This window comes from Artibeus jamaicensis, unplaced genomic scaffold (genome assembly GCF_021234435.1).
Source record: "Artibeus jamaicensis isolate MK-2021 breed Jamaican fruit bat unplaced genomic scaffold, CSHL_Jam_final contig_787, whole genome shotgun sequence".
In the NCBI taxonomy this organism is placed as follows: Eukaryota; Metazoa; Chordata; class Mammalia; order Chiroptera; family Phyllostomidae; genus Artibeus; species Artibeus jamaicensis.
In genome coordinates this window covers 5304763-5329959 of record NW_026521972.1, presented here as the reverse complement: position 1 = coordinate 5329959, position 25197 = coordinate 5304763, and the positions used below count along the sequence as shown (strand labels likewise).

Genomic DNA, 25197 nt, shown 5'->3' with positions numbered 1-25197 from the left:
TGCCCCATAAGATTTAATGTCACAGGATATAATCATCATGCAGATGGCTGCTGGTAACTGCATGTGTTGAAATATATTAGGAACTATGCACTGTACTCTGATTTTTAGTTCTAATCTGTTTTATTTTATCTATTTATTTAAGAAAATTGCTGGTTGAGACCCAATATATTGATTTCACTATTCACTAGTTAGTTGCAACTTGCAGTTTGAAAAACATCACTCTAAATAATTGAGTCATCTACTTTTGGAGGCTGAGAGTAAGCACCTTGTGTGGGCGGTTATTTTGGCGTGAGGAAGAGGGATGCAGCTTGTGTGTACCTCCCCCTTCACCAGTCACCGCAGCCTGCCTGTCATACTGTATCTACTGCTCTTCTGCTCAGGGGTGAGGCTGTAAGGGAAATGGACCTACATGATGGGTAGGTGAAAACATTCCAATTATAATCATATTAAATAACTAAACTTTCATTTAAAAACATGAGTCAGAAGTCAGAGATCGTCAGGAATGTGAGGAAAATAGCCCAAACAGTATATCGAGATGGAATAATTTTTATTCAACTACCTCAGCAGGTAGCAAGCCTTCTGATCTGACAATTCATGGTTTTATTGCATTTTAATTCATCATTGCCTCATTCAGTCTCTTCTGTGTCTCTCCTCCATCTTCTGTATACCTCCTACATCTCTGGATCTCCCACGACATGAATGCTGAGTAATTCTCTTTGCCTACTAGGAATAAAGGGTTGGCAAAACCCATTGCCTTCTGAATCTTGTTTCTCATGTCATCTGTCTGTCTGTGTGTTTTTTTTTTAAGGAAACCTTATATGTATGGAATGAACCAAAATGGTGTATTAAAGGAATTTCTTTGCCTGAGAAAAAGTTGTCAACCTGTGAAACAGTTGACTTTTGGCTGAAAGTGGGAGCAGGTGTGGGAGCTTTCACAGCTGTTCTGCTGGTGGCTCTAACTTGCTATTTCTGGAAAAAGAATCAGAAGTAAGTAACCTCACTGGAGTGACCATAGAAAAGCTGGAGAGTCTCTTCTGTGAGAGTTTTAGACTTAATCATTGTATCCGATAGTTTCTGTTGGGGACAAAATAAGATGCTCCTAGTGAAGGAGTTATAGGAAAGGCCTTTAAGACAGCAAATGGAAGTAATTGTTGTTCTGATGATGTAGAGATCATAGACCATTAGAGATTATTAATTAGACTCATTAAATACAAAACAAAAATGGAGGTCTGGGTGACTTAGGTCTGAGGTTGGAGGGCAGATTTTCTTTGTGTCTATTTTTCTTGTCATGACATGATGTATTCTTGCCCCAACTTTTTCTTTTTGGTTTCATATGGGCAGATATTTACAAAGAAACAGACTAATTGTGTAAGGGGGTATCACCTTTATTTGTTGAAGGACTCCAAGAACCTGGAGTTGAATATTGAGTCTAATGCCTGATTCGATATTGATACGTTACATTACTTGACTCTACTAAAATTATTTACATGTGAGCGGTTCTGTGAGAGTCCCACATGATGATATCTCAGGACAGTTGGAATATCTGGGGTTTTGAATAGAAAGGAATGAGGGATAGAAACAGTAAAGGCCAAAGCAATTGCCTGTCCGGTATTCTTAGCCTTATGACTCCAGCTTTGGAATATTGTATAGTGAGTTTGTTTCCAAATATTTATAAGTTAGGAAAATGCATTTAGACCTCAAGGTTTCTCTTTGTGTTTCAAAAGTTCATAATTGGACAATTTAATCAAATGAAATAGTGATAGAGTTAACTGAAATCCTGGAAAAGATGTGGGAGGTGGGGAAAATTTGTCGTAGAGCAACTATGCTACAAGACAGTTCAATGACCTGGTATATGACCACCTAAAATAAGTATTATTTTATATTAAACATCTACTTTATCTATCTATTTACTACTGCTTAGACTGGAGTACAAATATTCCAAATTAGTAATGACAACTAACTCAAAAGAGTGTGAACTCCCAGCTGCGGACAGTTGCGCTATTATGGAAGGAGAAGATAATGAAGAGGAAGTTGTATATTCCAATAAACAGTCACTACTGGGAAAACTCAAATCCTTGGCAACAAAGGTGAGAGCAAAACTTTAACCTGGAATTACTGTGCATTTATAAATTAGGGCCATATTAACCTGATATGGTACCATGCGAGCTCTGTCCTTGACAATGTCAATATCACCATCAGCATTCACCCAACAGAAATACTCTTAGATGTTCATAAGGATGTAAATACCATACTATTCACAGCAGCATTGTTTTTAATGGCTAGCCAAGCAGAAATGACCTTAAACACCCTCAGTGTGGAGTTAGGTAAAGCATTTCTGTACATTAAAGTAATGGAATACTGTGTGACTCTGCAGCTATTAAAGATAGAAATATCTGTGTCAGTAGGTCTAAGGCCAAGTGAAAACAGCACATAGACTATCACACTTCTATTAAATATACATTTGTGTTAGTGTTTGCATAGCAAACCACTCACAGTTGCTGCTTTTTGGCAGTTTTGAACTAGCAGGTATCTTCATTCTTTGAAATAATACATTTTATTTTATTTTATTTTCAACTACAGTATTCTTTCTTTTACTCCCTTCCCAACTCGCCCCCATGCCCCCTACCTTCCTCCCCTTTCCACCCCCCTTAGAAGTTGTCCATGTGTCCTTCATGCTAGTTCCTGTAAATCCTTCCTTTTTCCCCTGAAATTCCCTCCCCTCTCCCCTCCAGTCGCTGTCCCCCCTGTTCTCAATTTCAGTGTTGTTTTTATTTTGCTTGCTTATTTTGTTATTTAGCTTCCTGTTAATGGTGAGATCATATGGTATTCGTCTTTCACCGCCTGGCTTATTTCACTCAGCATAATGCTTTCCAGTTTCATCCAAGCTGTTGCAAAGGGTATGAGCTCCTTCTTTCTTTCTGCTGCATAGAATTCCATTGTGTATATGTACCATAATTTTTTTATCCATTCATTTACTGATGGGCACCTAGGTTGCTTCCAGCTCTTGGCTGTTGTAAATTGTGCTGCTATGAACATTGGGATGCATAGGTTCTTTTGGATTGGTGTTTCAGGGTTTGGGGATATAATCCTAGCAGTGGAATTGCTGGGTAAAAAGGCATATCCATTTTTAGTTTTTTTTTTAGAAAATTCCATACTGTTTTCCATAGTGGTTGTACCAGTCTGCATTCCCACCAACAGTGAACTAAGGACCCCTTTTCCCCACAACCTCTCCAACATTTGTTGTTTGTTGCTTTGTTTATGATAGCCATCCTGACTGGTGTAAAGTGGTATCTCATTGTGGTTTTAATTTGCATCTCTCTGATGGCTAGTGATATTGAGCATCTTTTCATGTGTCTCTGGATCCTCTGTATGTCCTCCTTGGAGAAGTGTCTGTTCAAGTCCTTTACGCATTTTTTAATTGGGTTATTTGTCTTCTTAGAGTGGAGTCATGTAAGTTCTTTGTATATTTTGGAGATTAAACCCTTGTCTGAGGTATCATTGGCAACTATGTTTTCCCATACAGTTGGTTGTCTTTTTATTTTAATACTATTTTCTTTAGCCATGCAGAAGGTTTTTATTTTGATGAGATTCCATTTGTTTATTATTTCCTTTATGTCCCTTGCTCTAGGGGAAAGACATATCAGTAAAAAAGTTGCTGCGTGAAATATCTGAGATTTTCTTGCCAATGTTTTCCTGTAGGATTTTAATGGTTTCGCAGCTTATATTTAAGTCTTTTATCCACCTTGAATTTATTTTGGTGTATGGTGTAAGTCGGTGCTCAAGTTTCATTTTTTTTGCACGTAACTGTCTAGTTCTCCCAACACCATTTGTTGAAGAGGCTATTTTTAGTCCATTTTATGTTACTGTCCCCTTTGTTGAATATTAAGTGACTGTAGAGAGTTGGGTTTATTTCCAGGCTTTCTGTTCTGTTCCATTGGTCTATGTGCCTGTTTTTATGCCAGTACCAGGCTGTTTTGATTACAGTGGCTTTGTAATATAGTTTGATATCAGGTATTGTGATCCCTCCTACTTTGTTCTTCTTTCTCAAAATAGAAACTGCTATTTGGGCTCATTTATGGTTCCATATAAATTTTTGAAGTGTTTGTTCTATGTCTGTGAAATATGCCATTGGTACTTTAATAGGTATTGCATTGAATCTGTAAATTGCTTTGGGTAATATGGACATTTTGATGATGTTAATTCTTCCAATCCATGAACATGGTATATGTTTCCATTTGTTTGTGTCTTCCTTGATTTCTTTCTTCAGTGTTGTGTAGTTTTCTGTAAACAGGTCTTTCACCTCCTTGGTTAGGTTTATTCCCAGATATTTTATTTTTGTTTTTACTATATCGAATGATATTTTTTTTTGATTTCTGCTTCTGCTGATTTATTGTTAGTATATAAAAATGCCTTTGATTTCTGGATATTAACTTTGTAACCCGCTGTTTTACCAAATTCATTTATTAGTTCAAGCAGTTTTTGAGTAGAGTCTATAGGATTTTCCATATACACTATCATGTCATCTGCAAACAATGACAGTTTTGTTTCCTCTTTTCCACTTTGGATGCCTTTTATTTCCTTTTCTTGTCTGCTAGCTGTGGCTAAAACTTCCAGTACTATATTGAATAGAAGTGGTGAAAATGGACATCTTTGTCTTGTCCCTGATCTTAATGGAAAAGATTTTAGTTTTTACCCATTGAGTATGATGTTGGCTGTAGGTCTTTCATATATGGCCTTTATTGTATTGAGGAATGCTCCCTCTATTCCCACTTTGCTGAGTGTTTTTATCAAATGGGTGTTGTACCTTATCAAAAGCTTTTTCCGAGTCTATTGATATGATCATGTGGTTTTTGTCTTTGCTTTTGTTTATGTGATGTATTACATTTACTGATTTGTGAATATTGAACCATCCTTGCATCCCTGGGATGAATCCCACTTGGTCATGATGTATGATCTTTTGGATATACTGTTGGATGTGATTTGCCAATATTTTTTTGAGGATTTAAGTGTCTATGTTTATCAGCGATATTGGCCTGAAGTTTTCTTTCTTTGTTGGTTTTGGAATTAGGATGATGCTGGCTTCATAAAAGGAGTTTAGGAGTTTTCCATCCTTTTGGATTTTTTGGAATAGTCTGTGGAGAATAGGGGTTAGCTCTTCCTTAAATGCTTTGTAGAATTCTGTGAAGCCATCTGGTCCAGGGCTTTTGTGTGATGGGAGTTTTTGGATTACTGCTTCAATTTCTTTTGCTGTTATTGGTCTATTCAGGTTTTCTACTTCTTTTTCATTGAGTTTCAGGAGATTATATTTTTCTAGAAATTTGTCCATTTCCCCTAGGTTTTCAAATTTCTTGGCATACAGTTCTTCATAGTAATGTCTAACAACCCTTTCTATTACTGTGGTGTCAGTTGTAATCTCTCGTCTTTAATTTCTGATTGTGTTTATTTGTGTCTGCTCTCTTCTTTTCTTGATGAGCCTACTTAAAGGCTTATCTATTTTGTTTATCTTTTCAAAGAACCAACTCCTGGATTCATTGATCCTTAGCATTGTGCTTTTAGTCTCTATGTCATTTAGTTCTGCTCTGATCTTGGTTATTTCCTTCCTTCTACTTGCTCTGGGCTGTCTTTGTTGTTCCTCAAGTTCTTGCAGGTGTAGGGTAAAGTTGTTTGAAATGTTTCTATCTTCTTTAGGTAGGCCTGTATTGCTATAAACTTCCCTCTCAGGACTGCCTTCACTGTGTCCCATAAGTTTTGGGTTGTTGTGAGACAAAATAGACTTCAAAAAAAGGGCCATAAAGAGAGACCTAGAAGGTCACTTCATAATACTCAAGGGAAGAATCCACCAAGAAGACATTAGCATCGTAAAAATATATGCACCCAACATAGGCGCACCCAAATATATAAAGAAAATCTTAGAGGAATTCAAGAAAGATATAGACAGCAACACAATTATAGTAGGGGATTTTAACACCCCACTATCAAAAATGGACTGATCTTCCAAACAAAATATCAACGAAGATATTGCGGCATTAAACAACAACCTTGATGAAATGGACTTAACTGATATATACAGAGCCCTTCATCCCAAAGAAGCTAAATACACATTCTTTTCAAATGCACTTGGAATATCCTCAAAGATAGACCACATGATAGGACACAAAACGAGCCTCAACAAATTCAAGAAAATTGAAATCATACCAAGCATTTTCTCTGACCACAAGTGACTGAAATTGGAAACCAACCCCAAAGGAAAAAACCTAAAACACCCAAAATCATGGAGACTGAATGGTATGCTATTAAACAATGAATGGGTCAAGAATGAAATTAGGGAAGAAATCAAAAAGTTTCTGGAAACAAATGAAAATGATCTCACAATAACCCAAAACTTATGAAATAATACATTAAAAAAAGATTTTATTTATTTATTTTTAGAGAGAGGGGGAGAAAAGGAAAAAGAGGGAGAGAAGCATACATTGATCGGTTGCCTCTGGTATGTGCCCTGACAGTGAAACAAACCCACAACCTAGGCAATGTGCCCTGATTGGGAATTAAAATGGTGACCTTTTGCTTTGCAGGATGATGCCTAAGCAACTGAGCCACACCAGTCAGGGCTAAAGTAATATATTTTTGTCATGTTTTAATTTTTATAAAGATAATGTATTATAATATGTAAAAAGAAAAATTTTAATCTCATGTTTGTTAATACTTTAAAAAATTTATAACAAGATTGCCTCATGCAGAGAAAATAAAAGTTATGTGAACTGTTGAGGTATTAAACATACCTTCTCAGATGCCATTGCATTTGTTGGCTTTGAAATGATTACTGTATTCAAGAAGATACTGTGAAGTCTTACATGTTATTTGTAAATACACGTTATTGACATTCATCATCAGTGACTTGAAATAGGAGAAATGATCAGTTTACCTACTCAGGATTAAAAATAAAATCAAACAGAAGAAAGAAATTACATTTGAAATGATTTTCAGAAGAAAGGATAAGTGGCAAAAGATGACATCTGTTGAAAATATTTTAGTAAGCAGTTCCTTGTACTTAATGTAAACATATAAATATAGAGGATCATTTAAAAATAAAATGAATAAGCCATCCTCACCTTTTAATGATTATTTAATTTTCCTTTCCTTAATATGGTGGTTTAGGAAGGACCCCATTGCGATGGAATAATGAACACACAGTGCTTGTCAAGAACTGACATTTCACCCTACTTTCAAGCCCACAAGTGAACTGCCACAGTTTCCTGGACACTTCAGAAGACATGAGCTTCCTAGTCAGGGGCAAAGGACAGTTGAGCACTCACAGCAGGAGGGCCAACTAGAATGTCAGCATTCTAGTTCCCAACACCCCTCTGCCCTCGGGCTCTGTGAACAGGAACAGATGACTCCTGCGCACACAGTTGCATGCGATACAGGAAAGGGACCCTAAGCTTTGGGAACTCAATTTTTTTAGGGTGGAAGGTGCACATCCCTATCCTCTGTCTCAAAGGGAGACACAATATTGTCATTACTGTACTAAATAGATAGTGTGCCTATTCTTGCTTCACAGGGAGACACTATTTCCAAAACTGTAAGCAAGCTTGCCTTTTGGTCTGGAAGGAGACAGTACCTTAATTTCCAAAGCTGCTTTCTATACAAAGATCCCTGAAAAGATTGTCTAGTCAAAGGGAAATCAGTGTTTCACTCATAAGATATTCATAAATGCAAGAGAGCCATGGAGAATTGTCTCCCAACAGTATTCAAATTTCACTTCTACACCATCTTGGCTTCTGGTGAACTTTTCCATTAGTATAGCACCTCATTGAGTAGTGTGATTAATCTAACTGACTGCAGCTGGAATCAAATCTGGTCAATATGCTTCATACAGTACTTAAGAAAGCTGCTACTAACAGGACGTCAACCAGCAAGATGTGGCCAGCTTGAATTATTAAGCTTAATCATACCCCCAGGGATGCAGACCCAAGTATCTGAACAAAGCCCATAAACCACCAGGGTCTACCTTAGAAAGCTAGGGGGCTTTTTCTTCTAGTCCTAGTATTGGCATTTCCACTCAGCCTGAGACATTTTCACTGGCACTGAGAGCTTTACTCCATAAGATTGAGGAGGAAAAGGGTGAAGGGAATTTTCAAAAATTTACAGAAACCAGTATATTTCCCACTTTGGTCAGCTTGGACCACAGCAGGGGAACTGGATGAGCAGTGCCATCAAACAGGAGGTCCTTATCCTTTTTATCTAGGGTGATGCCAATTTAACAAGACAGTCCAGGTGAGATTTTAGTAGTTGCAGAGACTTTGTCTTGGTGCTCAAGGAGGAAACATAGGACAATTGTTTTGTCCATAACAGTGTATAGACGATGAGTTGATATTAACCTGGATGCTCGCAAAGGCTGAAGTGGTGTCATTCATGACTTTAGCTAAAGTCAGAGACAAATTTTGTACCACCTTTTCTAACTGAATTAACTGCCCATAGGTTGAGCACATGTAACAAGTAGTGAAGTGTCTCATTTTTGGAAGATCCTTGCTGTTGTCTAAAAGCTATATAATCTATTGGGGATATTTCCATAAATAGTTGAAGTATGACCACTGCTAGGCCATAAGTGCAAGCCACCTTGTTTTTAGGAGGGAAGCAAGACATGGTGCATCTGGAAAGAAAGTATTATTTACAATTGTTTGGGACACCAAGTAGTACCTATGTAGTTAGACAATACAGGTTAACAGTGCCTGCAGCCTTGTTGCTTCCATTGCTCCTAATTCACCTTAAATAATGTGTCTCTACCTCATCTTTGGAGAGACTGCCTGAGTGTAGTAGGTCCAACTTTTCCTGTTTGTTCATGTCACAAACTGGTTGGTATTGGTCCACCTCATGGAATGACTGAGTGATGGCACTTGGGTTGGGGCCATCCCCTGCTGTTTCTGATAGGCTCCATGGTAAAGTTTAAGGAGAATGGCAAGCAAATTGTTGTAGAGCACCTGGTGGGTATGGTAGACCCAGTAGCACGTTAAGTTTAAGGCACTTACAACAGTTCAAGAGAGGAAAATTAAGACATTTGGCTTCATGAAAAGGTGCCTCTGAAAAAAATGATCGCTAATGTCTCTACATCCTTCATACCTCTTAGGGCCTAACGTACCCCTTCCCCAAGCACCTCATTATCTGACTGCATCGTTGTTCTCCTTCTGCCACTAAGTCAATTTGTCCCATTTCAGTAGCTAAAACTTTACCTTATTTCTACCCATCCCCTACTGGCATCTAGACCTATCTTCTAGAACATTTAGGTGAAAAAGGGACAAAGGTACTTTTAAAAACTTATGGACACACAGCGTGCTCCCCATCTTTGTCTACGTGAGCACAGGGCACTTGATGAGCAGTGCATTCAACCAACTGGCCATTATCCTTTTGATCTAGGGTCATGACAGTCCAACAAGATAATACAGTGGCTAAACCAGGGTTATATTAGAGTCTTCTAGGCTCCTTTCTGGAGTGGCTACCACCAGATGCATCTGGGGTTTGCCGTTGGGGTAAATAAGAACACATCATGCCCAGGAGTGGTCAGAGCAGAATCCTGGATTTTCACCTAATGTATATAATCTTACATAGAATCAATCAGCATCTTTCCCCCAGTTCTCCTTTTCATGTAGTAGCCAAGAGGAGATGATCCCTTTCTGGGAACAGCTATATTTAATAACCAAACTGCCTTATTATTAAAATGTGTGGATTAGGAAGAGATGGGGCAGATGGAGTCAAAATTCTTTTTTGAGTCAATTTTTGAGGAGGCCATTCCAATGCTCAGTAGCACTTTACACCTTTGGGTGGTCAGAACTATGGAAGGCCGACCAAATACTCTTTCTCTCAGCCCACTACTGGGTAGCTTTTGTCATAAAAGGACACTGCTGTCAGACTTCAAGTGGCCTATAAAGCCACAAACATTAAGCAGATTTATCATTAGTGGTAAGGCACCCCTATAACCCTGAAAGGTGGACCAAGATCTGATGTAATCCATTCACCAAGAAAAACTAGTCAACTTTTGACATGAATCCCAAGTCTGGTAACCTCTGCATTGGAAAAAAAAAAAAAGTACTTTGTGCTCAGTCTGTAATGGCAGGTGCATTGCTGTGTTGGGCAGAATGATGGATACATGCAGCATTAGGGGCAGGCCCTCTGGTGCGGTTTCTATCAGATGCTTAATGCTGTTTGGTATTTTCAGAGGATGGGCATCCACAGGAGCAATCTGGGTGATTTGATCCACACTTAAGATTTATTTCCAGGGTTTGCTCTCCTGAAGAAGGGTGACTAATATGCTGATGTATAGTTTCCCAAATGTCACACCAAACAGTTTACTGACTTATAATAGCTTAAGTCAGTAAAAGTATAACAAGTCTTATCAAGATATATATTGACTGTAGCTGTAAGAATGGCTTTGGGTTCTGCCGTGGAGCTGAGTAACTGTGTATGTTTTCAATTGTTCTTACCTGTGCTGAGATTGGATAGCCACAGCAGCCAGTGGGCACCACTGTGTTTCAGCTCAACCAAACCATCAGTGAGCCAGGCCCAGACATATAGTAGAACATTAATAAACTCAGGGGTCCGTGGAGCTAGTGCCTTTGTTTGGATCGGTGAGATAGGGGATAAAGTTTCCTCCAAAGGGTATGCTGCCATGTTTCATGGCACTGAGATGCTGCAGGGGCCAGACCAGCTGTATCACTCAGTGTACCACTTAGATTTGACAAGTGAAGCTTACTGTGCCCTTCTGACCTGTTGACTCACCATGAATGGGACTGTCGGGCTATAGTGTCACAAGGTATGCATGAAAATGGCATTCAGTTTTGACAGGAGCTCATTAATAAGCTAGTAGCAGTTTTTTTAAAGAGTAGCCATGTCAAAGAGGTGACATGTCTGAAACCCAAAGGACGCCCCTGGGTGAATGCTGATTCTTGTTGCCAAAGTCTGTAATGGGAACACTCATTAATCACAGTGAACTGCATCCCAAAATGGTCACTAGAGTTATGAGGACACTAGGGTAGAGGGCATGACTCCACTTGCTGGACAGCTCCTAACATAGCCTGTTAGTTTGGACCCAGCTCAAAAGATACCACTTTGTGGGTTAGCTGATAAAAAAGAGCAAGTAGAATACTCAAGTGAAGCCATACTGTCTCCAGTTGCAAAGAGCCCAGTGAGGTGCTGTTTGCTTTTCTTTGACTGCTGGCTAGATTTAGCACTGTGGATCTGCCCACATAGTCTCAAGAAAGTTAGTTAGCAGGTCCCTGGGTTTTGTGGGCCTCCACCAGCATTTCTGTGGCAGAAGTCTGAGAACACAGGCAAGACTGTTGAGATAGGCTTCTGACTTGACACCAACAAGACATCATTTATGTAGTGACAATTTGGGGCATCACAAGTGGTATTTGTCCACCTCATGGAATGCCCGGCTGTATAATCCTGAGTCGCACATTTGTTTCAAATGGCAGAGGAGTTAGGATCCCTGGGGTACCCTACTAACCCTTCTGTACATGTGGTTGCTCTTGATCAAGGGGGTCTCCTCTGGCTTTTATGAGATAGGGAAATACAAACATACATCACCAATTCCTACTATGTATTCAGATGTAGAAGCAGCACCAACAGCATCTTGAATGGGCATGTAGAACCCCTCACACTAGGTCACGTTATGTCACACTAGGTTGCACTAGGTTGTACTTCCCCACTGCAAACCTTACTTAAACCCCATTTGTTGAATTTGCATGTCTTTTTGTTGATTTGGGCTTGACTCGCATATTGTAGTCTTCTTTTATTTAAGGAATCTACCTTATTTCTGGTTTCAGTGTCATAACATCTCAGTTAATGCCTGGTTTTAAAATAAAGAGCAGGGAAAATTTCCAGGGCAGGGCTGATCATACTTATCTATCAAGATTCCCTTAGGTCAGTTTCTCATTCTCCAGTGACCTTCCACCTTGTAAACCCAGTGTGAGGCAGTAAGAGGTCAAATACTAGCCATTGCCACATTAAGTTTTCCTGTGGGAATTAGTCTCAGGGAAATTTCCCAGAGAAAGCAAAATCTCTGCTATTGCAGTTGGGACCCACTCTAAAATCTCTGAGGTCTTTTCTTTCTCATTTTTACCCGAGGCCTTTCATTGTCATCTTTGAATGCATCCAACATTGGCGTGGTAGATATCAAGAGATATTGAGCCTTGAGATAGCCCAGCTGTTGCCCTTCTTACCTATGAGTCCTGCCACTATAACTACCAGAGGGAAGCAGCTAAAAAGTCTAAAACTTTACCTCGCTTCTACCCATAAGTGGACATCATTTTTGTTTTAGTGCTCATTGTAGGTGTTTGTCTCTGTAACCGTTGTCAAAGAGGGGGTGAGACCTTTTCCTATAAGGGTTTGAGTACTAGTGGTTCTCACGGGGCACACCTGAAACTGATGGCCTGTTTGGTGGGGAAGTCCCCCAGCCCACAGGAGAATTAACAACATCCAGGTCACAATTTAGGCAGCTGAACTGTGAACTCTGTAAGCCTGCTTTTCATACTTAGCCTACAGCCACCTTCCAGTTCTTCTTCACTTCCAGCCAATAGAGGACTGTTTTATTACCTTGTTGACCATACATTTTGGTCAACAAGTTTGTTACCAATTCTCATGGACTTCCCTCAAATCCTGGTAACCAGTGTGTGGGGCTGTCATCCTCCCTCTTCCAGAAAGACACTTCTCTGTCAATTCCCACCCTCATCAGCAAAACATTGAAGAACTGTGAAAGTTATGAAGTTCCATTCTACTTACTAATGGCCAACAGATGAACTTGCTCTAGTTTCATGGACACTTTTGAAGGTATGGGTCTCCTGGGTCTTCAGAGACAAAATACTCTGGGTCCCTACTCAGAGCAGTAGCAGTAACCAAATGGCTTTGTTTGCTTTGGTTCTTGTACACACAGTGGATTACAGGATAGAAGAGGGACCCTTAGCTTGAAAAACCTGAATCTTTTATAAGAGCTAGTAAGCATGCCTGCCATTTGCTTCACAGGGGGAGACCCTATATTTAACTTTCAGGACTGTAAGCAAACCTTTCCTTTGTTCTGGTAGAAGACATTATCTGTACCATCCAAGGCTTTTTGTTCTATAAACATCTTTGAGATGATTATCTAGGAAAAAGGACAATCAGTGCCTTCCTCACAACACAGGCAGAAACAGAAGACCCATTGAGACTTACCTCCCATCACCAGTTTACTTAGACTTCTCACCTAGTCTGATCTCATAGTTTCCTATTTGCAAGGGCGCTGTCTTAGACTGACAGAAGCATTCAGGCGCCAGGGAAGATTTTTAAGAGAAAGTGACATCTAAACTGAATCTGAACGAATAAGTGGGAACTATTTAGGGGAGAGTGTGAATTAAGTATCACATAAACTTTTAAGTGTTTCCTCATATGACAGTACTTCCTCTGTTATTTTAAAGCTAGGGAATTGAAAACTTTAAAGGGTTCTTAGGGAGAATCACAGGAAACAAGATGTAGGATAATGTTTTTCTCTTTTAGAAGTTTTAGTATATTGTACCATGTTTTGTTCTGAATAGAGATTTCAGTTGATATAATAACTTAAAGTCATTTTAATAAAAATATAAATATTGTGGAAAAGAGGGAAAATTACACAGTGGCATAGCTATATACCGACCACCTAAATTTTTTCTTTTATTTGCTGTATTATATATTTCTAATATTCATATTTACTTTATTATATATTTCTAATATCACCATTCCTCTACTTTTGAATACATCTTTTTTTATGCATTTCACAGTAAGTTGCTGACTTCAATACATTTTACCCCTAAGCACTTCAGTATACATATAACTGATGAGAGAATTAAATATCTTTATTTTTAAGGTAAAATGTTTACCTAGAATGAAATGCATGCATCACAAGTACATAATTTGATGAATTTCAAGAAGTACATATACCTGTGCAATCCCAAATCCTATTAAGATATAGAACATTAGTTTCACCATTGAAAATACACTCATGACCTTTGCATGCAATCAGTCCCCATCCTCATCCCCCCAAGGGAACTACTGTAATGTTCTTTTAAAACTATAGATTAGTTTCATCTTTTATACTGCATATCATTGTAATTACACAGTGTCATTTTCTGTGTAAGTTTTCTTTCAGAAAAATATTTCTGGGATTCATCCACCTTATGTTCATGTGTAGTAGATTCCTGTCTCTTCTGAAGTAGAATTCTGTTTTATGGATTTGCCCAAATTTGTTTATGTGTTCTCCTGTTGATGCAGATTTATGCTGTTTCCATTGTTTAGCTCTGAATAAATACATAATGAATATCATTGCACAAGTCCTATTGTGTGTCCCATTGAAAAATTTTTGCTTTCTCATTTTCCTCATTTTGCAATTTTACTTCTCTACCATAGAATACATCCAGTTGCACCTAGGGCTGGTCTGCCTCCTATCTCCTTTGTTTTAAAAATAATTCTAGTTCTCTTCCTCTTTGTTCCTTTTGATAGCATGCATGGTTCCATGGAGCAAAAATGTTTCTAACTGTCTTAACTTCTGTGTCATATAAATTTTGCTTTATCTTATGTATCCGTATTCATGTTCTAAAGGCCATGCCTTAATTGGTGTTTGCCTACCAATGCATTGGACTTGTGGGGTTTTATTTATAGATTTGCTTTTCTTGAGTTTTCTTAGCAATTAAAATTTTAAAAATGTTTTTCTTTTACTTGTTTATGTCACAGTCATTTATAGGACGTTGTGTGAAGACACTCCACTAGGTCTTTGTGGTGTGTCAAATTAGACACAGTGTCTTACCTCAGAGATGACCTAGTTTATTGTGGAGAACATACCACCACACACACACACACACACACACACACCCCTCCGGTACAGCGAGAGCACTGAGTAGGCCTCCTGGAACACGGAGGACAGTAAGGTGTGTAGTGACAAGGTAAAGGGGAGCTATGGGGAGAAGTTGAATTTTGAGTAGACTCTTGAGTTTAGCACTCTAAAAATATGTTTTGTATGGCATTTTTATTTAGTTCATGAGCAAACTGAGACCTAGAGAGGTTCACTTACTTGTCTGAGAGAGTTAGATAAGAATTAGAAACCACATCTTCCGAGTTCCAATCCAGTGTTTTTCCTTCTACAAGTGATGTTTCGCGCATTGTCATAACCGTTCACTGACAGTCTACCACGTGCTAGGCCTTGGATCATGTTTTAAAATTAAAAATAAATGAGATACAATTCCTGCCATCAGGACATCTCAGTCAATTAGCAATGCTAACTATACACACATGTATGTCCCAACACATCAGTGATAGGAGCAGAATCTCCTGTAAACACAGAAGATACAGCAACTAAAGCCCCAGTAAAGCTAACATGATTTTATAAAGAATTTTCAAAGTTTACTTTAAATATTACCTTGAAAATAATCAGCAGGTCTCTACCTTCCCTCTCCGGAGAACATGAGAATCAAATCTCCTCAAGGAAAGGCCACAACAACCTCAGATTTCCTTTCTAGTTCACAGCGATACCCAAAAGCTCTTTCCTGTAATGTCTTTTGTGCTCCTTGAAGGCAGACATTTCAACCCCTGAAGTCTCGCCCTGTTCCTACATAACATGGTGGGTGATTAGTAAATATTTGAATTATCAATGGTTATTAAAAAAATTAAGTCTGGTAAACATGAGACTTCAGGCAAGTCTCACAGAGCCAGTGAGTCGAAGTGCTGAGATTTGCACTCCGTGTTCTCAGGGACTTGTCATCACAGCAAAGGCTGGGACAGGAGGTATGTTGGTGTTCACGCTGTGATTTTTTTCTATAATCCTGTCTCTGTAGCCTCAAACCTCGACTGAAGTCTCGGAATTCTCAACTCAAATGAGAGAAAACACAAAAGCAACTTTCTTATTCCTGACAGACACTCAATGTCAACTTCCTGCTGTTCACTCACTTTACTTCTCTGCTTTACAACACATCCAGTCGCACCTGGGGCCGGTCTGCCTCCTATCTCCTTTGTTTTAAAAATAATTCTAGTTCTTTTCATCTTTGTTCCTTTTGATAGAATAGTCCCACCTTCTCATTGCAGCAGCTTTGAGAAAGGTTTTTCTAACTTAAAAAGTAAAAACATTGGGAGAAATTGCACCTCTTATTTCTTTTTTGCCATTAAAAATAATTTATTTAAGTAGGCTACATTTTAAAATCTATTTATATTCAATTTATTGGAGTGACTTAGTTAATAAAATTGTATAGGTTTCAAGTGTATAATTCTGTAATATATCATCTGTATATTGCACTGTGTGTTTACCACCCAAAGCCAATTCTCTTTCAGTCACCATATATTTGACCCTGTTTACCCTTTACTAACCACACCCCCCAACCTCCTTTCCCTCTGGTATCCACCACACTGTTGTCTGTGTCTGAGTTTTTGTTTGTATTGTTTGTTCATTTGTTGCTTTCAGTTTTATATCCCACATATGAGTAAAATTATGGTTCTTGACTTTTTCCGTCTGACTTATTTCACTTAGTGTGATATTCTCAAGATGTAGCCACATTTTCACAAATGTCAGTATAACAGGACACATTTTGAATGTACCATATAACAAACACCAGTACAGATATATTTGAGTTAAATTTTGGTTTATTATCTCAGATGACTTGTTTTTAACATCTTTGGTGTATGTGTACCAGGAAGATTTTTCTAATACAAATGATCTTATATCCTATTGGTATTTGCCTTGTTTATTTCTGCTGTCCTCTCTCATTATTTAGCCTATGTTATTTTGAGAATGTTTTGTTTCTGTCAGTTCTGTTTTGTCCACAGTTTGTGTGGCAAGATCATCTAGTTCAGCACTCAGGTCAGACATCCCCTTAGGAAGGTCTCAGTGGTCTCTTTACAAGAATCACAGCTACATCTTTTGGTATCTATTGCAATCATGTGTTTACTTTTATTTTGGATTGTCTGTCTTATCTCTTGGATGTCAAAAGCATCCTTCAGGGTAGGCATGCTCTCTGTTTTATATCTGACACCCTTATTTAAATGGAAAATACTAAGTACAAGTGGCAGGTACATAGATTAAAATGACTGCCAGTACTTTCCTTCAGGACATGTAAGATCCTAAAGTCTCAGTGTCTTGATTGTGTTTTTCAGTGACTTGATTGTATTTTAATGTTTATCCTTTATAGGAAAAAGAAGACCATTTTGAATCTGTTCAACTGAAATCCTCAAGATCTCCAAATATATGAAAAGACTGTGCTGTAGCCTTCAGACTGATGAACAAAGAAACCCGTTCTCTAGTTTCGCAGGACCATAGTCTAGAGCCCGTCCTTGTACCTGGCACATTGGTGATGTTACAGAAAGGGGCCATGGCACTGAAAAGGGAAGGAGGTTGAAATGTTTGATTGCCTTATCCCATGGTCAAGTATCTTGCCAAAAATAGGAAAGCAAATGGTTTGGGTCTCAACTGAAGAGGAAGCTCAACTCAGGAAGAGATTTATCTGTATATACACATAACTGAAACCAAGGTCAAGCCCACCAGTGCACTGTTGATGCATGCCATATAATTAATGGGTAACTTTCATTCTTTATAATTCTATACAAAAGTGTGCTTTGGAGGGCAGCTGTCAGCATATGCAATGTGATCTCATTTTTGTCATTTTTTTGGTTTATATTTTGGGGAAGATTTGAAAACTTTTTAAAGGTATAGTTATTTTTTCCCATTATTTATTTTCCCAACAAGACCTTAAAACACCTTTTTTAAAAAATTAAAAATGGTGAACCAAAAAGACAATAAACTTTTTGTTTTCTCATAGGATATCTTTCTCGATTTCAGAAGCAGTAATTTTTTAGGAAGAGTCAGCACGTGCTTCAGTTATCTAAACTTATAATCACCTTTGAAATTCCGTTCTTGTTGGAACTGGGAAGATGAATTTAACTAAAAGTGTTGAAGGACTCTTTAAAAGAAAAGGAAAGAGAAACCTTGACTTTCCATTAATGCAATCAAGTGACACTATCATGGAAGTCAAATGGTTTAAAACAGTTTATGTAATGCTTGAAGCATGATTTAAAATGAATGGGAGAGCTTGTTTATCAAATGACCTTGCAAAATCATGAGGAAGAAAGTGGGGTGACTTGTGTTACATGTACAGGTAACCATACAAAAGTAAAGTATTAGAATAATTCTGTGGTCTCCAGAAAAAGGCAATGGGATATTTGCCATATGTCAAGCATGAAAGGTTGCATGGTTATTGTTCTGCTTCAAGACTTAGAGGATTATGGCTTTCATAGAAGTCTTTCTCCTTTAAGTCAATAAGGCAAGAATTCAATTTTGGAAAATTGCTTATAATTGTATTCATAAGAAGAATGTGGCTATACCATAAGCGGTCATGAAATAAGTGTTGCTGTTCTTATTCAAAAGTGATCCAGATGATTACAATCTTTCCTATGACAAATTACTAGTGTTAGTACATCTTAAATATTATTTGTTGAGAGAAGCTTGAATGAAGTGGGATTTGACCAACCTTGTGTAAACCCTAATTGTTTCAGCCCTGAGAAAGAGGGGAGTTTCCTGGCCATTGATGATCTAAGGTGCTCTGGTTTCTTTCCAGTTAATAGTTGCCTCTATAGATCTTAATCCACCTTTTTAAAAAGACTGGTGGTTGGCTGAGGGGCTCAGGGCACATGCACAGGGTTTGGCGAATGTGTTGGCCCATATCTTTAGATGAGGTATGATTTGTTAACTTTGATTTATCAGGTTATATCTTTATTTTTGTGGAAACTTGGAGAAAAATAAATAATTGTGTTTATCTGGCTGGTGGGTAAAAGCCTGAATGGTGCTGTTATTGTCAAATGAATGCTTGTTATGTGTATATCTCTGCTGTTGGATTCATGAGCATATTGCCATTAGTTTATTGTTGCTTGTGAGATTCAGGGAGCGCATCACTTATTATGAACTTGTTTCATGTTAAATTTTGAAAATCGTATTATAAAGAAGAAATTATTTTGGCATTGCTCATTTTTACCTTGCTAACAGTGCTGATGAGCCTTTCAAAATTTAAACAGAAGAATGAAAATACATTTGAAATGCTCCCTTTTATATAGAAGATCCCTGGTGAAGTTGTACAGCTGGGCAGAGTCAGAAAGTTTCTGCACAGTCACCTGTCACTCTCTTCAACTACATCTCTGCTCAACGTGCATGTCCCAAGCCATAGAGATAATTGGGATTTGCTCCTGGGTAACTTCTTTTCTTCTCCTGTCACAGGACTAAAATTTCCGACATGTCAAAATGCCTTAAATTTTAATGAACTTTCTGAAAATGTAGTTGGTATTGAAGAATTTATTTATTTCTAATTTTAGATATTAAATAGATTGTGTCAGCCCAGTCCCAACTTTGGAACGGAGCTGGCTTTTTCCTTTGGATCCCAGTGGTTGTCATTTTATTCCGAGCACTAAAGAGGTATGGCAGAAAGAATAGTGTGAGTAAAATGTTCAGACCAATCCTGGCTATGAAGCTCACTTAGTGGTAGGTTTTGTCTTTGCAAGGTTCAGTGGAATGCTGAAAGGCATAAATTAATTAATCATGTGTCTATGACTTTTAATTGACATTTGTTTTTTCTTCCCCCTCCCAAGTGGTAGAATAAGTTATCCATTGTTTTTCTGAAAGGCACAGTTTTGAAGCCTTAAATAACTTTACTAAGTCAGTCAACTGTCACCTATAATATCTCTTAGCACTTTGTCAAAATATATTTAAATCAGTTTTTCACTGGATGAGACCATAACTTCTATGGATAAATTATATCATGCTATTTAACAATGCTAAGCAATTTGATATGTGTTCACTTGATTTAAAAGACTACATTTTATTCTTGTTGACTTTTCCCCTCTTTGGTTACTGGTAATCAAGTTCTTTCCAGGATTAAAAATGTTTCATAGTATTTTTGTGTAGACCTTTGTCATTATTTTCTTCCCATGGAGAAAAGGTGGGAAGAACTTGCTTGGAGAAAAGGTGAGAAGAATTACTTGGGACCAGTCCTTTTTTACCAACTGTGGTCTCCCGATTTCCATCTGGTGGGTCATGATCCACAGTGGATTTCAAGATCGGTATGCTCAACTGTCCATTGATGCCTGTCAATAAACTATTTCCATGTCTCACGGTCATTCCTAATGGGAGGCTAATGTGCAGATTGTTTCTCTCTTCATCACGAAAGTAAATTTCCTGGGAGTTAGGGTGGGTAGATGATTTCACTGGCAAGTTTAAAATCAGTGTGTTGTTCACATTTACCTTTGTACATAAAAGATATGTAGAGTAGGTCTTCAGAGGACATAAAATACCCTCACATTTAGTTTATATTAACTATGAATATTTTCTCAGGTTCACAGGCCCAAATGATAAATTAAGGTGATCCTACAGAAAAAGTCCCAGTGGGAATAAACTTAAGAAAATAAAAAAGTCTCAACAATGGACTCATTTTTTTTAGTTTGTCACCTAAAATAACTTGTAGATACTGGTAAATTTGGTTTGGAGAATGGCACGATTTCCTTTATCTCAAGTGGCTGATTTCTGATTACCATTGCTTGGGTTAAATAAATAAGCTAAACCAGTGGGAACTATGTAAATCTAAATTTTCTCTCACAGAACAGGAGTGAGAATTGCCTTATTCATGGGTTTGGGTTTTGGTTATTCGAGCTGTAGAGGTTGTAATCTGTGCTGGTGTTCATCTTCCTGGTGCCTCATTGTTCCTGGCCATTCCCAGCTTACAGCCCCTTGCTGATGAGTTCTGAGACCCAAAGGTATCATGGCAGATGAGTGAGGAGAGGGAGTACCCGAGACAAAGTGTGGAGTTGAAGGCTGAAAAGGGACACCGCCTGAATCACCTCCTTTCTTAGCCACTTTCTTAATCTGTGATGCGTGTTGTCAGCTTGAAAATGGTACCTTTATTTTACCATAAACCTGAGTGGGCAAGAAAATCTATTGATATTTAAACAGAGCATTTCAGAAAATATAAACACTTAGAAAACCAATGATAATCTACCATATTGTTAGGTTCTGCTATGTTTTTAAGTGTTATGTATCATTCTGCTTAAATTCCTTAAATTCAGGAAGTTCTTGCAAGATGGACCAGTTTTATATTCTAGAAGAATGAAATGTTAGTGGAGTAAAAAAAAAAATCAATCCCAAACCCATTTGTTGGAAATGGCTTATGTAAAAAAGATTTTATAGCATCTATTTTTCATATATACTCTGAATATTTTTAAAACATTATTTCTAGGGGTCCCATGTTAGATGATGCTCTTGAAAACTGGAAACAGGGCTTGTGGCAGGGAAGGAGAAAATGATGAGAGCCGTTAGTTAATGCATTTTCAGTGAAATACAAGTATAGTGGTAATAGATCAAAACACAGCTATCAAAAACAGTTTTCTCAGGATTCACCCACAGCCTAATTGTCTTGTTTAAAAAGATCCACAATCAATTTGATTGTTTTAGGCATCGGCTGTGTCTCTGAACAACCTGTCTGATATTGCCTTCCTCCGACTGTCACATTCCGGCAGTGGATTGACTTTATTTTCTCTCCCATCAGCCTTGCCTCGGCCTTTATCTTCAGCAGATGCTCATTCGGAGCACACTGGTCTGGCACTCCTGCCCATTTCAGTAACAGCAGAATTCTCCTTCACCATCTAGTTCTGTTGAATCTATTATGCAGTTTCCCCACTCACTCCTGAACAGCCAGGTTCTTTTTTGAATATGAAAATTCAGGGCCTGGTGAAACACTGTTGTCTTTGAGCATCTGCTGAGTTTTGGATAGAATGATGAGTTGCTGACTCAAATGCATTCAGAAGGAAAAAGAGAATTTCTAATATCTGACTCCTCACTTTATTTCCTTCAAGGCCAGTCCTGCTGGCTCCTTGTGCACCTGCTCATTATTTCTGGATGTTTGGAAAACAATATCAGCATGTCTTGATTCACTAGGCCCTGGTTTTTCAGCCTGAGAGTCTCTCATATCCTTGATTCTCCTCTTCCTTCCTCTCACTGTCTCCTTCAGTCATAGTTCCCTCATTAGAATACTTCATAGTCTTTATGCTAAAGGCAGGAACTACATCATATTTTTCTTTTTTTTTATGGGCTGAAGAGTGGCCCCTCATGAAAAGATGAGTCAACATGCTATTTCCAGAACATGAGAATGTTACTTGCATTTTTTTTTAAAAAGGCCTTTGCAAATATAATTATGATCTTGAGATGTGATCATCCTGGATTATTCTGGTGGGCTCTAAACCCAGTGACAGGTGTCCTTGTGAGGGACAAGTGGAGAAGACAGACACAGAAGGCAGTGTGAAGATGGAGGTAGAGATTGGAGTGATGTGGCCACAAGCCAAGGATAGTGGCAACCACCAGAAGCTAGAAGAGGCCTGGAGCAGAGCCTCCCCTGGAGTTCGTGAGAGGATGGGACCCTGCCAATTCTTTGTTTTGGACTTCTGGCCTCCAGAATTATGAGAGAATAAACTTATGTTTTAAGCCACTCAGTGTGTGGTAAGTTGTTATTTAGCTATGGGAAGCTAATGCATTCTCTCTAGCCATGGCACCTGGCACAAAACCTGAAGGGTAGTTAGATTCTAGTACAATTTTCTACATTAATAAATGATTTGTGGCTCAAAGGCCTACATAGAGAAGTGGGACAGTATTGGTAAAAACAGGCCAGTTTTAATTTATCCACTTGTTCCCCATTTGCTCTTTAGTTTAGTAAAATATTAAAGTTTAGTGACAAACCTGTGTGCCTAAGCATTGTTACCGTGACTTTGGAAAAGCATCAGAAAATAATAGGTCCTGCATTTTTATCGCCCTCCTCAGCTATGAATGGTGAGAGTGATTTTTTAGTAAAATGACAGGATGCTTTCCCAGTCAACTTCTGACTAATTAAGCTAGTTTTTGGAAACGAGAGCCATTAAACTTGCTCTGGTATTCAGAATACAGGAACTCCCTTCTTCTTGTCTCAGAGCCCTAGCTGGGCAAATTCTAGGCTGCTGTGAAGATATGGCTTAAAGAGACCACTATGTGTCATGTCATCTGGCCACAGAAATGGCCTGCCATTTTTTATGTCATCAGTCAATTTCTAATCATTGTGATGGTGAAGAAGTCCAGATCCACTCATAACTCTCTAGGGTAACAGTTTGTGTTCAACGTACATATAGCGTTGCCTGGGTGGCTCAGTTGGTGGGAGCATTGTCCCATACACCAGAAGGTTGTGGGTTTGATCCCCAGTCGGGGCACATATGGGAGGCAACGGATGGATGTTTCTCTCTTGCATCGATGCTTCTCTCTGTCTCTCTCTGTTTCTGTATCTCTCGCTCTGTGTGTGTCTTCCCTTTCTGCTGTCTTTAAAATCAATAAATGTAACCTTGGGTGAGGATTTTTTTTAAGTACACATAGCTGTGAACAAAAGCGCCGTTAGATAGTTTCTTCCAACATTAAAACTAAGAGGCCAGCTAGATCAGGAGTGGAAACATAGAAATGAAGATCTCAAGGAGGGTTAGCAACAGGGGAATGGGAGGAGGAGAAGGGGGGAGAAGGTACAGAAAATAAGTAGCATAGACAGTAGATAGAAAATAGATGGGCAAGAATAGCATGGGAAATATAGAATCTAAAGGACTTGAGACACATGGTCATAAACTAAAGGGGGGAATGGTGGGGATGGGGGTAGGGTGGAGGGGAATGAAGGGGGGAATAGAACAACTGTAATGGCATAATCAATAAAAAAATTAAAAAAAGTAGAAATGGTCTGAAGTCAACATATTCAAGTTACCTGAAGTAATTCAAAAAGAACAAATCATCATCCACCATGCTGAAAAACCTTGATGGTTTTATTCTTCATAGCTTTACATTAATACAGATGCTTTTTATTTTGTGCTGAGAAAAACAACCTGTTATACAGAATGTAACTTTAATATACAACATAGAAACTCATCCTAAATTAGTTACAACAAGAACCTACAAAAACTTTATAGGAAAAAAAGGTATCTAATATTGCCACCATATTTTTTAGTAGACGGACCCTGTCAGACCTTGTCACCAATGCTCAGCTCTGTAAACAAAGGTTCTTTCTATGTTCTGGGGAATTGTTAACAATAGGAGCACTAAAATCAGCCTAAAAAGTCCTAACACATCACTATATACTGTACAGTCCTCAAAAATAATTTATCGTACGGTTTCTAAAAAAAGGTACTAGGGTTGTTCTTTTGCTCTCTTTCCATATTCTGGAGCTGCACTTTTGTCTAACAGTCTAAAAACACGAGAACTGAACCGCAATGCACAATCACAGAGAGGAGGTGGTGGAGTCGAGGACTTCCCGCCCGTTGCACACCGTGGGGACGTATGCGCCCGCAGAGGCTGGAAAACAAAGCACGACAGAGAATTCAGTGTCAGACGAGTGGGCAACATGGGTAATGGCCTGAATAGTACCAGGCACCTGTTAAAACTAAGTAAAAAACGCATTTTAACTTGGCCTTAGAAAGTGCTAAATGATTTAATACTGTCCTAGATCAACTTTCTAAATAGGTTCTGCTCTAAATTAAAATGCATCCTGGCACAAACCTCCACTGATATCATACCTCTTAAAGGGAGTTGATAAGCATAATCATTGTTGAAAGGAGTCACTTGTGGGTTTAAAATTAATTTTGGTGAAATACAATATGCAAAATTGAAAGCTCACTGCAATTTTCTTAAAAATTGTTAAATTAATTACTATTTTCAATACCGTAATTAATTTGGTTCTCTCTGGGCAGGCATGGGTTTTCCATAGTCCCACGAGTCATCTGTGAACTCCACCACCAGAGAATGGTTTGACGCATTCTCATGTTCAAGTGTGGCATGCAGTGGGGATGATCTCAGTGAAGCCTCTAGCAAGGGCTGATGTACTCACTTCAATTTCATAACAGTTCTCAGAAAGGAAGACATTCTCAAAGGATGATGTTCTTGTTCATGACAATAGTGACAACAGTGTGAATTAATATGTATAACCTTTTTTTTCATGGCCCTTAGTTTTTCCTAGATACAACTCACAGCTCTTGTTTTGGAGGTTTTGTTTTTATAAGAAATCTAGGTATAGCTCAGTTATATCTATTTCACCCTTGATGCTTTTTTTTTGGTTTGTTTTCTGAGTGAGAACAAAAGGGAGGGGTCCCATTCTCCCTGGGATGAAACTATGTAGTCAAGAGAATCAG

General features: G+C 38.4%; 2 protein-coding genes across 2 annotated transcripts in view; one reads left to right on the top strand and one right to left on the bottom strand.

Annotated features, from left to right (window-relative positions):
- ELAPOR2 (endosome-lysosome associated apoptosis and autophagy regulator family member 2) overlaps positions 1–19891 on the top strand; it is a 188037-nt gene extending 168146 nt beyond the window's left edge. Inside the window, exons 20-22 of the mRNA XM_053672815.1 lie at positions 809–987; positions 1922–2087; positions 17172–19891. Of these exons, the coding sequence (XP_053528790.1) occupies positions 809–987; positions 1922–2087; positions 17172–17231 (405 nt within the window). The 3' untranslated portion in view covers positions 17232–19891. The remainder of the gene's footprint in view (positions 1–808; positions 988–1921; positions 2088–17171) is intronic.
- Positions 19892–23882: 3991 nt separating this feature from the next.
- Positions 23883–25197, bottom strand: part of GRM3 (glutamate metabotropic receptor 3) — a 211182-nt gene continuing 209867 nt past the window's right edge. Inside the window, exon 7 of the mRNA XM_037129009.2 lies at positions 23883–24364. Coding sequence (XP_036984904.1) covers positions 24291–24364 — 74 coding nt within the window. The 3' untranslated portion in view covers positions 23883–24290. The remainder of the gene's footprint in view (positions 24365–25197) is intronic.